General features: G+C 37.3%; 1 protein-coding gene across 1 annotated transcript in view; it reads left to right on the top strand.

Moving 5' to 3' along the window:
* ANTXR2 (ANTXR cell adhesion molecule 2) overlaps nucleotides 1-18,169 on the top strand; it is a 177,783-nt gene extending 159,614 nt beyond the window's left edge. Inside the window, exon 17 of the mRNA NM_001076826.1 lies at nucleotides 16,236-18,169. Within this exon, the coding sequence (NP_001070294.1) occupies nucleotides 16,236-16,274 (39 nt within the window). The 3' untranslated portion in view covers nucleotides 16,275-18,169. The remainder of the gene's footprint in view (nucleotides 1-16,235) is intronic.
* Nucleotides 18,170-18,409: the final 240 nt, after the last annotated feature.

The following is an 18,409-nucleotide window of genomic DNA, read 5'->3' as shown; positions in this document are numbered from 1 at the left end:
ATATCTTTTTGACATCTGATACATTCAGATCAGATCAGTCGCTCAGTCATGTCTGACTGTTTGCAACCCCATGAATCACAGCACTCCAGGCCTCTCTGTCCATCACCAACTCCCGGAGTTCACTCAGACTCACGTTCATTGAGTCAGTGATGCCATCCAGCCATCTCATCCTCTGTCGTCCCCTTCACCTCTCTCCCCCAATCCCTCCCAGCATCAGAGTCTTTTCCAATGAGTCAACTCTTCGCATGAGGTGGCCAAAGTACTGGAGTTTCAGCTTTAGCATCATTCCTTCCAGAGAAATCCCAGGGCTGATCTCCTTTAGAATTGACTGGTTGGATCTCCTTGCAGTCCAAGGGACTCTCAAGAGTCTTCTCCAACACCACAGTTCAAAAGCATCAATTCTTCGGCACTCAGCCTTCTTCACAGTTCAACTCTCACATCCATACATGACCACAGGAAAAACCATAGCCTTAACTAGACAGACCTTTGTTGGCAAAGTAATGTCTCTGCTTTTGAATATGCTATCTAGGTTGGTCATAACTTTCCTTCCAAGGAGTAAGCGTCCTTTAATTTCATGGCTGCAGTCACCATCTGCAGTGATTTTGGAACCCAGAAAAAAAGAGTCTGACACTGTTTCCACTGTTTCCCCATCTATTTCCTATGAAGTGATGGGATCGGATGCCATGATCTTCGTTTTCTGAATGTTGAGCTTTAAGCCAACTTTTTCACTCTCCACTTTCACCTTCATCAAGAGGGTTTTTAGTTCCTCTTCACTTTTTACCATAAGGGTGGTGTCATCTGCATATCTGAGTTTATTGATATTTCTCCTGGCAATCTTGATTCCAGCTTGTGTTTCTTCCAGTCCAGCATTTCTCATGATGTACTCTGCATAGAAGTTAAATAAGCAGGGTGACAATATACAGCCTTGATGTACTCCTTTTCCTATTTGGAATCAGTCTGTTGTTCCATGTCCAGTTCTAACTGTTGCTTCCTGACCTGCATACGAATTTCTCAAGAGGCAGATCAGGTGGTCTGGTATTCCCATCTCTTTGAGAATTTTCCACAATTTGTTGTGATCCACACAGTCAAAGGCTTTGGCATAGTCAATAAAGCAGAAATAGATGTTTTTCTGGAACTCTCTTGCTTTTTCCATGATCCAGCGGATGTTGGCAATTTGACCTCTCGTTCCTCTGCCTTTTCTAAAACCAGCTTGAACATCAGGAAGTTTGCCATTCACATATTGCTAAAGCCTGGCTTGGAGAATTTTGAGCATTACTTTACTAGCGTGTGAGATGAGTGCAATTGTGCGGTAGTTTGAGCATTCTTTGGCATTGCCTTTCTTTGGGATTGGAATGAAAACTGACCTTTTCCAGTCCTGTGGCCACTGCTGAGTTTTCCAAATTTGCTGGCATATTGAGTGCAGCACTTTCACAGCATCATCTTTCAGGATTTGGAATAGCTCAACTGGAATTCTATCACCTCCACTAGCTTTGTTCAGTGATGCTTTCCAAGGCCCACTTGACTTCACATTCCAGGATGTCTGGCTCTAGGTGAGTGATCACACCATTGTGATTATCTGGGTCGTGAAGATCTTTTTTGTACAGTTGTTCTGTGTATTCTTGCCATCTCTTCTTAATATCTTCTGCTTCTGTTAGGTCCATACGATTTCTGTCCTTTATCGAGCCCAGCTTTGCATGAAATGTTCCTTTGGTATCTCTGATTTTCTTGAAGAGATCGCTAGTCTTTCCCGTTCTGTTGTTTTCCTCTATTTCTTTGCGTTGATCGCTCAAGAAGGCTTTCTTATCTCTTCTTGCTATTCTTTGAAACTCTGCATTCAGATGTTTATATCTTTCCTTTTCTCCTTTGCTTTTCGCTTCTCTTCTTTTCACAGCTATTTATAAGGCCTCCCCAGACAGCCGTTTTGCTTTTTTGCATTTCTTTTCCATGGGGATGGTCTTGATCCCTGTCTCCTGTACAATGTCACAAACCTCATTCCATAGCTCATCAGGCACTCTATCTATCAGATCTAGGCCCTTAAATCTATTTCTCACTTCCACTGTATAATCATAAGGGATTTGATTTAGGTCATACCTGAATGGTCTAGTGGTTTTCCCAACTTTCTTCAATTTAAGTCTGAATTTGGCAATAAGGCCTACATTAGTCTTTGATAAATTTTCTTTAGTTTTGTCAAAATATGTCCCATACTCATCTTTTATATTTTTGTTTCAAAACTGTAATAAATCATTCAATTCCAAGATGATTTAGATGTTTTTAATAAATAATATTATTTAGATAAAGCACGTTTGTATATGGGGGTGTTAGTTGTTTTGCGTATTCATTGCTTCTAAGCGTTTTCAGCAGGTAGAACTAGAAAATCAATAGTTTTGAGAAAATCATGAGTTTATGGAATTAAAGGCTCTTACTAAGTATTTGTGAATTCATACTTGTACCTCTTTTCTCTTACATTAAAAACCTTGGCCTTACCAATATTTAAATACTTATCTGCCCTGTGCTATAATATACATTAACTACAAATTAATAATAAAGTAGCATTAGCAAAATTAAGACTGATGAATGAAATAAAACATTTTTTGTTGGTCTGTTTATTCTTAAATTATTTTCTGTAGTAGATACACAAAGAAAATACTGTGTTAAGTCACCTGAGATAGTTGTTTTGTAAGTGTGATTATGTATCCAGTTCATTGGTTTCCATTTATTTTCAGTTCTTGCATCTACTGCATTTTATTTGTATTTGTCCTATCCATTCTTTATTCCTCTGTTTCTCTTTTTCTGACCTCTTTTGGATTAATATAGTATTTTATGTAAAATATTAAGGTATACCTCTGTGCTATTTTTCAGTGGTTGCTCTAGAGACAACTTTTCTTAATCTATAATCTAATAATTGTATACAAATTTAAAGTCATATATAAACATTACCATGGCCTAACTTTCATTTATTAACTTCTATTTCTATATGTTCTTATTAGCATATATTGTACTTTTACAGATGTTATGAATTCAATAATATGTTCTTATTATTTTTGCTGTAAGTAATCAATAGTGTCACAAAATTTTTATTTTTTATATATTTATATTTTACACTTATGCACATATGTACTCCTGTTTTTCTCTGTTTCTTCCTGCACATCCAGGCTTCCATCTAGTGTCTTTTCTTTCAGTTTCAAGAAATTTCATTTAACACTTGTGGTTTTTGCAGTCTGTTGTAGATAAATTATGTCAGGTTTTGCTTGTCTTAAAATGTCTTTATTTTGCTTACCTTCCTGAGGTTGACTTTTTTCCTCCCCATTTAGCATTTGAGAGAATTCTGCTGTCTTATATTTTCCATTGTTTCTGATAAAATGTTAGTTGTTGGGCTTACAAATGTTTTCTCTATATAGACTATATTTGGCTGGAGTGATGAGGGGCAGAGAGGTATACGCTTATGATATTCTTTGATTTTTGTAAGTTTCATTATATATTCTCTGGTAAAGTTTCCCATGTATTTATCCGGCTTGAAGATCACTAAGTTTCTTTGATATGTAGGTTCATGCCTTTCATCAAGTCTAGGAAATTCTTAGCCATTATTTTTGTTTCAAATTTTTCTGCCCCATTTCTTCTCCTCTCTTCTGAGACACCAATTACTCATGTGACAGACCATTAGATATTGTCCCAATGGTCTCAGATTATCTTTAGTTATTTTTTTCTCTTTTTTTTCAATTTGCACAATTTATATTCTCTTACCTTCAAGTTCAATGCATTTTTCTTGTTATTTTAGCCTACTTTTACATGAATCAAAAACATTCTTTATATCTGCTACTACTTTGTTATTTCTAGTTTTTCCATTTTGCTCTCATTGAGAGTTTGCATATTTATTCTGAATTTCACCATATTTTTATGCATGCTATCCATCTTTCTCACTAGAAATTTTATTAATATTTTATCGTACATATTTTAAAGTCCTTGTGTCTTAAGCATAGATTTGCCTGTATTAACTGTATTTTCTGTTGCAGGAAATATGACCTGTATTTTCAGATCATATTCTCCTACTTCCTTGTGAATACCATAATTTGTGATTTTATGCTGGACACTGTCATTAAAAAATAAAAAAAAAACCTAGATAATATTTACCTCTGGAAATGTGTATACAGTTCCTCTGTCATGTTGCTGATTTAAGGTTGAGCTGGTCTCAGTTTGTTGCCATCTTAGATTTAGTGTACTACTGGCTTCCAGACATTTGAGGGCAGGTTCAAGGATTTTCCTTTAGTAGATCTCTCCTTCCACCCCACCCCAGCTCCATCTCATATCTATCTCTGTCTCTCTCCTTTACCACCTACCTGTGAGCTTCCTAGTTTTTGGGGAGTTCTCTTTGCTCTCCAGCGTCCAGGACCACACCTCTCCTATCCCCACCAATTATCACTTTCTGTACTGAAAGACCCATTTCCATATTGATTCCTTGCTCTACATCCTTTGATTGGCCATATTCCCTGCACTGTCAGAAGGCCCCATGAATCCTGGAGGGATCTTTCTCAGTTCTCCTCTTCCAGGTTTCAACAGGTTATTGCCATGTAGATCAAGAATGTCCTGAGTCCCTCAGGGCTGTTTTTCCCCTTCCTTTTCCCATTCCCCAAACCTTCAAGGGCTGCTTCCTTTTTCTTAGGGAAAGCCCTGTGTGTCTTTGAAAAGGTAATTATTTCACTCCCCTCCTGTTTTTCTCCCTAGCTTTCACTTGATTCCTTTGCTTTCAAGGAAAATGTTATGTACTCTGTAGGGATCTCTCTCAGGTTTCCTGCTATGTCCCCAGCTTTTGGTAGGGTTCTGCCTTGCATTTAGTGAAGGCTATGTTAGCTTCGTGTCTTACTATTATGAGGTATGAATTAGTTGTTTCATTAACTGCCAGCTATATGCCTGAATCTCAGAAAAATAAAGATACATAGGTATTTGCAAAAGTAAATGTTACCAGTACATGTAGAGTCACTAAAAGTTTGCAGGTGCCATAACAGAATAAAGAGAAAAAAATTGAAAGGTGAATTCATCAGGCAAACTCAATACTTCCCTTCATGACGTTAACTGAATCTCTATATAGTGTGTTGTCTCCACTATAAATGGAACATATGGTATAGGTTGGGCTTCTGTTAGAACAAAAGTATTTGGAACTTATATTTTGGCTCAGTATATTTCAGTTTTTTTTAAAGCAGGATAACACAGATTTTAAAGAGGATAACACAGATTCTTACATATATAGTATATATCATAATATATAAATACTATATTTACATGTATAATTATGTATACATTTCATACATATACATTTATGTATATACTGGAGAAGGAAATGGCAACCCCCACCAGTATTCTTGCCTGGAGAATGAATCCCTTGGACAGAGGAGCCTGACAGGCTACACTCATGGGGTTGCAAAGAGTCAGACACAACTGAGCAACTAACACTTAACTATGTGTATATATATTTTTCTCATTATGTGTGTCTATAGCGTATATATGTATATGTTTTTATATACATATATAGTGTGTATATATACCTGATAGTTGAATGTAGTCTTATTATACTATTAGTATTAGAATTTAGAAAGATGGTAACAATAACCCTGTGTACGAGACAGCAAAAGAGACACTGATGTATAGAACAGTCTTATTGACTCTATGGGAGAGGGAGAGGGTGGGAAAATTTGGGAGAATGGCATTGAAACATGTAAAATATCATGTATGAAACGAGATGCCAGTCCAGGTTCGATGCACGATACTGGATGCTTGGGGCTGGTGCACTGGGACGACCCAGAGGGATGGTATGGGGAGGGAGGAGGGAAGAGGGTTCAGGATGGGGAACACATGTATACCTGTGGTGGATTCATTTTGATATTTGGCAAAACTAATACAATTATGTAAAGTTTAAAAATAAAATAAAATTTAAAAAAAAAAAGATATGTAAGCTTCACTAACTTGCCCTTTTACTAAAAAAATGAAATAAAGCTCTCAGGAAGTTCTGACATTTAGACAGAGAGAGAATACTAGGTGCCCTTTCCTTACTCTGTACCTCCTGTTGCTACAGGAAATTTTCACTCAAAGAGCCTATTGTGTTCTCAAGCCCACATTCTTTCCTGACCTTTGTGATTTCCTAGACCTCTTCAGTTGTCTTGGGTCTGTTTCCTTGTGTATCTCTGCTTTGTACACAATTTTAAATTTGAGTCACTGTTCACTGTTGCACAAAGCATGAAGGTTTAGTAAAGTCTTTTTTGAAGTGCAGATATAAATAAATCAGCTATCTGTGTTTGAAAAGTCTAAACTAAAGTGCAGTTGTATGCTTCAGCTTGTCAATGGATATTTATGAGGTGAGCATAATACTATAACGGTTATAACAGTGAAATATATCCTGTGCAGATAGCTAGTAAAGGAGCTTGCAGGTGTTAATGCCAGCAGAATTTTAATGCTCAAGAGATGGGAAATGTGGCACTTGCTCTGCTTAATGCTACTCTGGTCACAGTAACAATCGATTGGCAAAATCAATTTTCAAATATTGCAACAGAGTTGGGGTCTATGTACTTGCTGCTAAGTCACTTCAGTCGTGTCCGACTCTGTGCGACCCCATAGACGGCAGCCCACCAGGCTCCCCCGTCCCTGGGATTCTCCAGGCAAGAACACTGGAGTGGGTTGCCATTTCCTTCTCCAATGCATGAAAGTGAAAAGTGAAAGTGAAGTCGCTCAGTCGTGTCTGACCCTCAGCGACCCCATGGACTGCAGCCTTCCAGGCTCCTCCATCCAGGGGATTTTCCAGGCAAGAGTACTGGAGTAACCAACAGTAAATATATTGGTTCCTACTGTTATCTAATTTTAATCTCCTGGTTTCATTAGCTGAAGAACAGTAATGGCACTGGACATTTTTATTTTGAGTCTCAACTTTCTACTCCTACTTATTATGTGACCTAAGAGAAGGTATTGCCAACGATGAAATGTCAATGAACTTCTTACTCTAATAGATACTTGGTGTTTCCTGAAAATCACCTAAATGGAGTTAAGGGATATGCTGGTTTGTAATATATCCGTGGTACATTCTGTTCCTTCTTATACTGAGGGAAATTGAGTAACAGAGTAAAGCCTCTGCACAGACCTGAGCTCTAAGAGATGAATTGGCATATAAGTACGTTTAAAGTTTATAAAGCATCATATTGTGCTTATTTTTTCTAGCAATCAAAGAAAAGGAAGTTAAGCGTTTAGTCTTTAGACCTAGGAGATTTATTTTTGTAGAAGAATTTTTGGAATTTTATGGAATAGTATAGTTTCAACATGTTTGCATGTTTAAGCTTCAAATTCATATTAGTTAAGATTAAATTGACATCAGCCATCTCCATGGTACTTCAATAAGTCATACCAGAATAAGAAAAGGCAACAAAGAAGGGAATTAGACAAGATTTGATCTTTTGTGTAAGATAGAGGTTGGGGTGTAATACATTTGTTGGAGGGTTTTAAAGGTTTAGAGGAGTGTGGAGTCTGCATAATTAAGAAAGTTGAGAATTAAGAGAGAAATATATTAGTTTACAATTACTTATACCTAATCCACTTGTAAAGAAATATTGAGGAAAATGTGTTAAAAAACTTAAGGATAAAAATAGAGAAATAATCATGGGCCAAAGTGTTAGCTATACCAGAAAATGTACACTAAGAATAGCAGTGCCTTAGAACATGATGTAAGTCTGAGCTTTTGGAAGTCAAGGCGCAAAGAGAAAGGCTGAGTTATACAGTTGGCATTACATAATACAAGGGAAACGCATGAGCTTACCAGAAATGACAGGCTTTTTCCTACCTAGCTCTGAACTCCAAAAATTGACCCCTTAATATCATCATCCTCAATAGCAATTTTCCAAAATGCGAAATTCTCTATATATGATCAAAGTTTATATGGGGTCTTGATATGACCAAATGTTGAAGGGATAATGCTTTAATGTTGTCATAAATATATTTAGGAAGGCATTGTATTTCTAAAGAGAAGTAAAGACGCCAAGTCCATATATATTGATAGTTTACTGGTGATCTGGTTTTACATAGGTACGAATAGCTTGAATAATAGTTATCAAACTATAATTTTAGTTTAAGCAAAAACAAAATCTCATATGAATTGTAATTTTAAAGCATAGATAAGAGTACAGCTTCTTGATTTGAATTAGGAGAGCTTGTATGTGTCTGTTTCCTCCATTCTTGTGCACTATTCCAGCGGTAGTGACTCTTTTAGAACCCATGGGACATCATAGACTACAGTATGAGAAACCAGACTGACCTAGAGAAATCAGTGGCTAGCATTTCACTTAGAACCTCACTTTGAAAGATAGTTTTGCCCACAGATCTGGGGAGGAATGATTCCAAAATTATTATTGATGAGTCCCTGAAGTATACATATTCTGTGTTATTGACTGAGTGGATACACACACACACACACACACACACACACACACACACACACACACCCTGCTTCTTTGTGCCTCAGTGATAAAGAATCTGCCTGCCAGTGCAGGAACCACAGGAGACATAGATTTGATCCCTGGGTCAGGAAGATCCCCTGGAGGAGGAGATGGCAACCCACTCCAGTGTTCTTGCCTGGATAATCCCATAGACAGAGGAGCCTGGCAAGCTACAGTCCCCGGGGTCACAAAAGAGTTGGACACAACTGCGTGACAGAGCACACATGCCTACATATACCCTGGATACTATGCATGTTATTGGAAAGTTTGATGTTGTATGAAAGTTTTATCTTATATTTTCATTTAAAGGTGATCAACTCCCGTATGCATAGGGTTTGACGTAGGCTATATGTGCACATGTACACACTCATGAGTGTGAACACGCACATACATACAGACATTTCAAGAAGTTAGATTGCTGATTGTGACCTGGACAAATGCTTGAACAGGCCTTTTATGGAAACTCTTAGTATTATATACCATAAAAATGAAAATACTGACTGTGGACTATAAAATTTATTAATCATCATCTTCTGCCATACTCAGTCCCTCTTGAGTAGAACTGCACTCACATGAGTTCATCAGGGTATTGACTGTAAAAGACAACCTTCAGGCAAGTAAATGAGGTGACCTATGGGAACATGAATGCTAAAGAACTTTGGCATAGATAGTAGATGATGGTGATTCCTGAGAGCAGTCAGTGGGTTCCTGGGCTGATTTTTAGAAACATAAATATAGATCGTTAGAAAGGATCACATTTTTGCTGATTGAATTTACTCTTTGAAAACTGTTTTTTTTAACTATCAAATGTATAAATATACAGAAAAGATATAAAATAGAATGTAAGAAATCATACAGTTCCACTCCTCATAGTATGTTTGGTATAGTCTGTTAGTCTTGTCTTTTGCTCTTTAGACATACACTGTTAGTTGCTCAGTTGTGTCTGACTCTTTGTGGCCCTATGGACTATATGAGCCCTCCAGACTCTTCTGTCCATGGAATTCTCCAGGCAAGAATACTGGAGTTGGTTAGCTGTTCCCTTCTCCAGGGGATCTTCCTGACCTGGGTCTCCTGCACTGCAGGCAGATTCTTTACCATCTGAACCACTAGGGAAGCCCGCCAGACATACTCATTGCATAATAATAAATATAGTAAGTAAGTGTTAGTCACTCAGTCATGCCCGACTCTTTGCAACCCCATGGACTGCAGCCCACCGAGCTCCTCTGTCCATGAGATTTTCCAGACAAGGATACTGGAGTGGGTTGCCATTTCCTTCTCCAGGGGATCTTCCCAACCCAGGGATCAAACCCAGGTCTCCTGCACTGCAGGCAGATTTTTACCGACTGAGCTACAAGGGAAGCCCAATAATAAATATATATATATGCAAATTGGAATTTTTTCACTTATTATTTCCCTACATCTTTAAATATTTTAAATTTTTCTATTTTAATGGCTACATATATGATAGATGAATCATAATTTAATTTTCCTCTGATAGAAATATAAATTAACTGTTATATTTTTCATATTATAAAAACGCAATGGTAAACATTTTGAAATCTTTGCCTAGATACTTTACTGGGCTGAATTCCCAACATGAAATTACTGAGTCAAGGAATATAAGCTTTTAAAGACTTATTACACATGTGGCTTACTATATAATTTTTGCCAATTTATGCTTTCACTAGCAATGCGTGAGTTCTCTTGCCACAGAAGCTCACTAATTAGGTAATGTGCTCAATATAAAGTTGCATAAAACAGTTTTACGTTCAAAGTGAGGCAGTTTTATTCCTTTTAAGCCATAATTTTTATTAGGTAAATAAAATGTCATTCCCAGATCATAATACCATGGTTTCAATTATTAATATATAAATGCCTTTCTAATATACTACAACTTATTTTAAGTTGGTAAATATGCAAATAACAATATTGTTTATAGTTTATTTGCCTCATTGATTGTTTAGCATATTAAGAAGGTAAATTATAACCTGGCCAGTAATTATCTGAATTATCATAGTTTTGAAATTAATGTACTTTAAATGTATTTGGCTATAATCTAAAGTCAGTAGTTATTCTGTTTGTTCTACCTAACCTTAATTTTTTTAAATGTTTAAGTAGTTTTGCTCCTAATTTATGCAAAATGAATAAATTTAACAATTATTTCATTGCATCCAAAGAATTCTGTACTCCCAAGGCAAAAGAATAGAATATATTCATAGTTCATTTTTAAACAAATGTAGTCCTAAGGATACTATTTTAATTCAGTTTCATATTGACTATATGTTGTTACTGTTGAAACTTATGAACTAGTGATTTAAAAAGCATGGTACAACATTCAGATTGGTTGTAGTGATTGACTAATTGAATAAATAATACGGTGTTACCTAAATCATCACAACAACAGTATACTTTGATTTCACCCATTATTTAGATGCATGATTAGAGCATGATTTTAAGTCAGGAAAATTATTTTTTAAATATTCAATAAAAATTTGGAAATATAGAGAAAATTAATGTGTTTTTTTTTTCTGCCTACAATGCAAGAGACCCAGGTTCAATCCCTGGGTCAGGACGATCCCCTGGAGAAGGACAGGGCATGGCAACCCACTCCAATATTCTTGTCTGGAGAGGAGCCTGGTGGGGTCCATAGAGTCTCAAAGTCAGGCACAGCTGAAGCAACTTAGCATGCATGCATAATACAATATTACATGTTATTATATATTATTCTCTAAATACTGTATCACCTGAATTCAAGCTTCTTTTATTATGTTGTAAAATATAGCATAAATATAATATAGCATGCTCATTTGTGTCCAACTCTGCAGCCCCGTGGATTGTAGCTCCTCTGTCCGTGAAATTTTCCAGGCAAGAATACTGGAGTGGATTGCCATTTCCTACTCCAGAGGATCTTCCTGACCCAGGGATTAAACTCGCATCTCTTGCGTCTCTTGCATTGGCAGGCAGATTCTTTATCATTGAGCCGCCTCAGGAAGCCACATCTGTTTTAACTCTTGCTAGCAGAAACCTTGTGTTCATTTGTTTTAGCATATTACAATTTTAGTGGTTTATTTTAGAGAGTCTATAGTCCTTTCCCTGGTACTAGTATTAACCTCTATTTAGAGAATAAAGTATTAAAAGTATGTATCTATGTATATTTCTGTATATTTAGATTAGTTCAACTAACTTTTAAAAAATTTTTCAGAGCTTGATGGTTTATAATTACAGTGAAATAGGGGGGCTTCCCTGGTGGCTTAGCAGTAAAGAATCTGCCCACAATGCAGAAGATGCATGTTCAATCCTTGGGTCAGGAAGATCCCTGGAGGTGGAAGTGGCAACCCACTCCAGTATTCTTGCCTGGAAAATTCCACAAACAGAGGAGCCTGCCAGGCTACAGTCTATAGAGTTGCAAACAGTCGCGCACGACTGAGAGACTGAACACGCACATGCACGCTAAGTGAAATAGTCTCAGGAAAAGAATCGCTGTTTACTACTAGTATTTTCCATTCCGAACCATTCAGTGATGAGTCATTTGCTCAAGCTATTTTATACTGCTTTCCTTGTTACCTTGGTAACAAACCTTTATTGTATAGGCATTGTAAGCATGAGGATATAGCAGACCTATAAGCCCTGTCATATCCCATTTCCTGTGAACAAAAATTGCTCTGCAGTGTTCTGGCCTAGAGTGCTTGCTTTGCCATGATATCAATGGCAGCCCAAATATTCTTGACCTTAAATGTAATTAGCATGATATTGACAGGTTTTGTAATCTTAGTATTGAGTAGTATTTGAAGGCCCACAGACTCTTAATTACAGCCACTTGCAACCAGGGTATGTTGCCTTGATTTTAGAACATTCTGGTAAGTGAATGGTAGTAGCTAGCATGAAATAATCCCCTGGGAGTAAGATAACTGATGGAATACTAAATAAAAATTTCCTTTGGCCAATAGTTTCTTTTTTTCTTGATTATTCTTTATCTGTCTTTTCTTTTTAGAACTACTGTATTCTATGTTTTTCCATATTATCTTCTCTCCTTTACACTGTTGTATTTTTCTCCTTTGTAGTCCATTTTTTTTCTCTCTCAAATTCGTACTTTTTCTGTCTTCCCATTTTCAAGGTCTTCTCATCCCCAAGTAGAGGTATTCTTTTTTTAATACACCATCCATTTGTCCAGTTGTTTCTAAGCAAGTATTTATTACATGTCTGTTCTGTGTTAGACATTGTGCAATAACATCATAGACAGGAGATGGATAGTGACTGTTTTTTAAATGAGAGTTTACTATATGCCAGGTACTATTCTAAGTGCTTTACAGATATATATTAACAGACTTAATAATATAAACATTCAACTTTTAATCCCCATTTTATTGATGAAGAAATCATAAGTTGTTCATGATCCCACAGTTAATAAATAACAGAACTGGGATACATATTCAAGCTTTGGAGCACTAGGATTTGAGCACTATCTTTTGGTCTTGGAGCAAGCAATTATGGTGCAATGTGGTTTGGCCATTATAGAGATGGAATTTCAGGGAAAGAGCCACATGACTGGGTGAGCTGAGGAAGGCTTAAACAGAGGAAGTAACTTCTGAACAAAACTCCTTTAAGTTACCAACTTCTCAATTCCTATAAATTAAAACGTGATCAGATCTTGATAAAAGTGAAAAACACTGAGTCCATGATTAGAAGTAGAGGAGGTATTTGGTTGTTTTTATCAATGTGTGTGCTAAAATCCAGGGTATATATGGTATTCAGCAGAGTTTTGAGGTACTTAAATCAATAGACTGATGATCAGTACTTAATCCCAAGGTTGGGAAGAGTTGGAGTAAGGACCTCAGGGTGAAAATCAATATGGCTTTCTTCATTTTAGTTTCTAGGTCTTTAATTAAACCACACCAAATGAAATAGAAAATAATTTAGTCTGGAATAGTTTAGATGATAACATGATTTTGAAAATTCCAGTGTACTGTGAATTTCTCTGTTTAAACCCTTCAATTGCTTAAAATAAATGAGTCAGCATCACTAAGGTTAATCTGATTTGTAGAATAGAAATGGTCAGAGAAAGAACTTTACACTTAAATCTAGGAATTGGAGAAGGCAATGGCACTCCACTCCAATACTCTTGCCTGGAAAATCCCATGGACGGAGGAGCCTGGAAGGCTGCAGTCCATGGGGTCGCTGAGGGTCAGACACGACTGAGCGACTTCACTTTCACTTTTCATTTTCATGCATTGGAGAAGGAAATGGCAACCCACTCCAGTGTTCTTGCCTGGAGAATCCCATGGACGGAGGAGCCTGGAAGGCTGCAGTCCATGGGGTCGCTGAGGGTCAGACACGACTGAGCGACTTCACTTTCACTTTTCACTTTCATGCATTGGAGAAGGAAATGGCAACCCACTCCAGTGTTCTTGCCTGGAGAATCCCAGGGACGGGGGAGCCTGGTGGGCTGCCGTCTATGGGGTCTCGCAGAGTCGGACACAACTGAAGTGACTTAGCAGCAGTGATGAAATGCAAATAAAAGTAGAAATTCATGATAACTTCTTTTTCAAAATGATATAGAAGAGAGAAAACTTTTACATTTTGTGTCCAATAAATACACAAGAAAAGATGTCATTAACTTGTATCTTTGCTCTCTGAATGCCATTCCTCATATATTTCCTTTTGTTTGGTTTTGGAAAACTGCCAGAAAGTAATATTTTTAATATACATCATTGTTTTAATATGCACGGTTAAAATCTATTTCTCATTGTATGTATTTATACTATTTATACTGTCATGGCTCAGAAGGACTGATTTACTGCTTTGCCCAAATATTTATAAATTATGTCATTTTTCTTCCTACCCCCCTGGAAAAATTTTTTTCAAAAGGGATATATCATGAAAATAACATTTAAAATGTTTTTCTTGGCACTTGATGACAAATGTAGCTAATCTGGAGAAAAGCATCTTTTCCCTTAATATTCATTCTGAAAATCTTGTTTGAAGGTTCTAGAAAAAACAAAAATATAGTCTAAGTACATGACCTGTGATCATTTCATTATCAAGGAGTTTTGATCTCATTCTAAAGTAGTCTTCTCCATGATTTTCTCCCACTTCCTTTTGCACAGATATTATCTGTTGACATTAGGCACAAAGTAAGGAATAAAATTGACAATTGTAGTAATAACGTTACTTCCAAAATTATTTAGAAGGCAGGTAATTTGATGAATATTTGCCTCTTCAGTTCAGTTCAGTTCAGTCGCTCAGTCATGTCTGATTCTTTGCAACCCCGTGAATCGCAGCACGCCAGGCCTCCCTGTCTATCACCATCTCCTGGAGTTCACTCAAACGCACATCCATCGAGTTGGTGATGCCATCCAGCCATCTCATCCTCTGTTGTCCCCTTTTTCTCCTGCCCCCAAACCCCCCCAGCATCAGAGTCTTTTCCAATGAGTCAACTCTTCGCATGAGGTAGCCAAAGTACTGGAGTTTCAGCTTTAGCATCATTCTTTCCAAAGAACACCCAGGACTGATCTCCTTTAGAATGGACTGGTTGGATCTCCTTGCAGTCCAAGGGACTCTCAAGAGTTTTCTCCAACACCACAGTTCAAAAGCATCAATTCTTCGGTGCCCAGTCTTCTTCACAGTCCAACTCTCGCATCCATACATGACCACAGGAAAAACCATAGGCAAGAGCAAATGTAAACTACCTTGCTTTAATATTTCTTCATTGATTTCTGAAATTGCCAACTTGTTGTACAGTGATTTTTGAGAGGAAAACAGACCAAAATCTTGTTTCCTTTTTAATATACCATGTACAAAGGATGTACACTTGAAATAAATGTATTTTTAACATTTAGAGGGAAATGAAAAGACAGTCTAAAATATGAAGTTAGAGAGCAGATATTAAGAGAAATAGGACAATCTCCATAAGATGATGATCTGAACCCTAAAGTAGAAAGCAGTGTGGTAGCTTTGGACTAAGGAATCTGGATATGATTTAGACAGTACAAGACATCAGCACTGTCACACCAAGGAGGGGAAGAAGGGGATCTTTTATTACTAACTGGAAATTTATTTTCAACTAATTCTTGGATTATTTATAGTTACGTATGAAACAATGTTTCTCTATAAGCTTTATTGAAGTGCCAAGGAACTAGAATGGCAGACTCTCTTTGGAAATGTGGAGTGCAAATAGAGTGACTACGTGTAGAGGCCATGTAACCGTGGTGTGCACTTGTGAGAGATGGTTGAGAGTAGTGGACAGGAATGCTAATAAGTCTCTTGTGAAAGCCTATTATAAAATGGAATCACAAAGAAATGGCATCTCTCCCTTTCTCCCTGACTTCTTATTCTCAATCTCTTCTATACAGTCCTCATGTATACATTTTTGAAGCACCAATTTTATATTAGCTTTAAAAACACCAGCTTGCATAAAGGGATACTTTTATTTCATTATAGAAAATATGAGTTTGTGGCTTTTATATTTTTATTGCTAGGGTAGTAATACTGTTCTTTAAATAACAATATCAAAGTTCTATTTCTCATAGTTGTTTTTTTTTTTTTTTCCCACTCTAATTCTATCATGCCATCGTGTAGATGAACTTGCTATGGTAAAGATCTGAATAAACCGTCATGCTTTGACCCAGGGGGAAATAATTATGACCATGTTTCATCTTAATGTTGACCTTACCTTGGGTAATTGTTTGTTATATCATGGTAGAAAAACTAGGTGTTCTCAGGTTTTAAAAATAATTATTTCAGTATTTCAATAAGTATTTGTTTCTTTCCTAGGGCCGGTGCATAAACTTCTCTCGAGTTCCATCTCAGTAAAAGGAAAACGAGAAGGCCAAGAGGTACGAAGATGGCACACGTTCAGAACGCCGATTTCCAACCAAATGAAAAAAGTGCATTTCAGAAGTTTTTGGAAGAGCAGCTTTATTCCTCTCAGTCAGGAAATGTTTTCTCTGCCTTCTGCTTTGCTTGCACCAAACATTTTCAAACACTTGTTCTGCCATCTACATGGGAGTTGATGAAACTCAATGGTAACTCATGATTCAGGACATTGAAAATAAAGAGGAACATTAATGGACATGCTGTGGTTTATACAAGAAAGTCTGCTTGAATGTGTAGAAGAGGAAAAAGTGAAAACAAAAGTGTGAGGATGATGTCAAAATAGAGAGGAAAAAAAAAAAACAATTGGCCGTGGTGGATCCTGAATGGAGAAAGGAGTGTTTTACATGGAAACATGGCACTTGTGTGTTTACATGGCAAGATTGTTAGCCAAAGGCAGAGTGCGAAATCTCCCACCAGGCTCAGCAAATAATGGAGTCTATTGCCTTATAGCTATGTCAGATCACGGAAGCCTTCCAAGTCCCCCTACCACAATGTGCCTTCCGGGAAGCTTCTGACTGGAAAATCTTGTCATTCTAACACTGAAAAGTGCACACGCATGACAAAGTGTAGACAGGATGCCTCAAGGTATTGGTAGCAAGCAAGATTTTGCCCTTTAGTTTTTGAAGACACCTTCCTTTCATTATGCGCTTGGGAAAAGAAGAAAATTAATAGTGCGTTATTCCACAGGAAGACAGCCTCTCACCAGAGATCTTGAGTGGAGTTTAATGGACTCATGATTTGAGAACTTGTCCCTGTGATGGGTCGATTTACCCCTCTTGCTATGTTTAGGGCTTAGTAGTGCATAAAGCATTAATATCTGCAAACATACCTAGGAGTTTGTTTTGCTTTTAATTTAAAGGAAGCAGTAACCACAAAGCTTCCGCTCAGGGTTTTTTTCTTCCTCCAAGTCTCCAAGGGCTCTTCAGCGTCACAAGCCAGCAACTCTCTTTGCATGAAAATTTCAAAGTTTAATTAATATAATTAAAGGCAACAGCAAGCAGCAGCCTGTGAAGATTTTGCTCATCTTTTTTATGCCTTTTGACATTGAATGACCTATTACTATATGCATATTTCTTGGATTTTTGAGGGGCACTCTACCTTGGTTGTGATTCAGTTGAGAAAAAACAAAAAGACCTCCTCTCATCAAATTATAAATGAAAATATCAGGAGGGCCGACCACCTCGAAACATCGAAAATGTCTGTATTATAATTTTTTTTTTTTTAGAAAAACCACCATCGTGTCACGTCGACGATGCCAAATTATGTTAGCGTGAGCGGAAAGACTGTGGGGGAGGAAGGAGGCAGCAGCTGAAGAAAAAGCTCAAATGATCTAGTCACTTTCGATACTGTACTTCAGATGCGAAATGGATATTCGACTGGAAACCTGACAAAGCGCGCCTGCTTTGATGTGAACTGGTATAGACAATGACCAGTGGCCGGGTCAGTGGGATGTCTCTCTGCGAGCACAAAGGCTTATCAAATGACACTAAAAATAAGTTCAACAACCATCATGTTGGAAGGGAGAAGGCGAACATTTCATGTTTGGCGGGCATGTGAGTGCACAAGATGGAAACAGCGATTTGGAGCATCCCAGTATAATTACCCCCATTGTGCTCTTAATGGAAATTTCAAAGGACGGGAGTGATTCTGATGGTTGGTGTTCAGATTTGTGGCACTGTTCCAAGAAGCCTTACTCAGACACACAAATTTTTATATATAGATATACATATATATCCTCTAGCTTGAATCTTTTGCTCGAGTTTATTTATGTCACTGGCTGGCTGGATCCAAAGTCATGTGTCTCCATATTCATAAATAAAATTTTACCTGTGCTTTGGCTACCATTTTCTTTAAGCCCACATACACTCAAGCCTTGTTTGGTTGCATATTGAATTGTCTTGGCTAGTTGCAGGGACAGAATTGTATCCAGTTCCAAAATGTCTGTTATGTTCACAAATGATAGTGTTGGTAGTAATTATCCATGTGTGCAAGTGTAACTTGGAAACCACATACATCCCCACCGAGTTCTTGTAGACCATTGTTCTACATTTGCATCTGGGGCAGATGCTGTT

Source organism: Bos taurus, chromosome 6, assembly GCF_002263795.3.
Source record: "Bos taurus isolate L1 Dominette 01449 registration number 42190680 breed Hereford chromosome 6, ARS-UCD2.0, whole genome shotgun sequence".
Classification (NCBI taxonomy): Eukaryota; Metazoa; Chordata; class Mammalia; order Artiodactyla; family Bovidae; genus Bos; species Bos taurus.
This window is presented reverse-complemented; position numbering and strand designations above follow the sequence as displayed.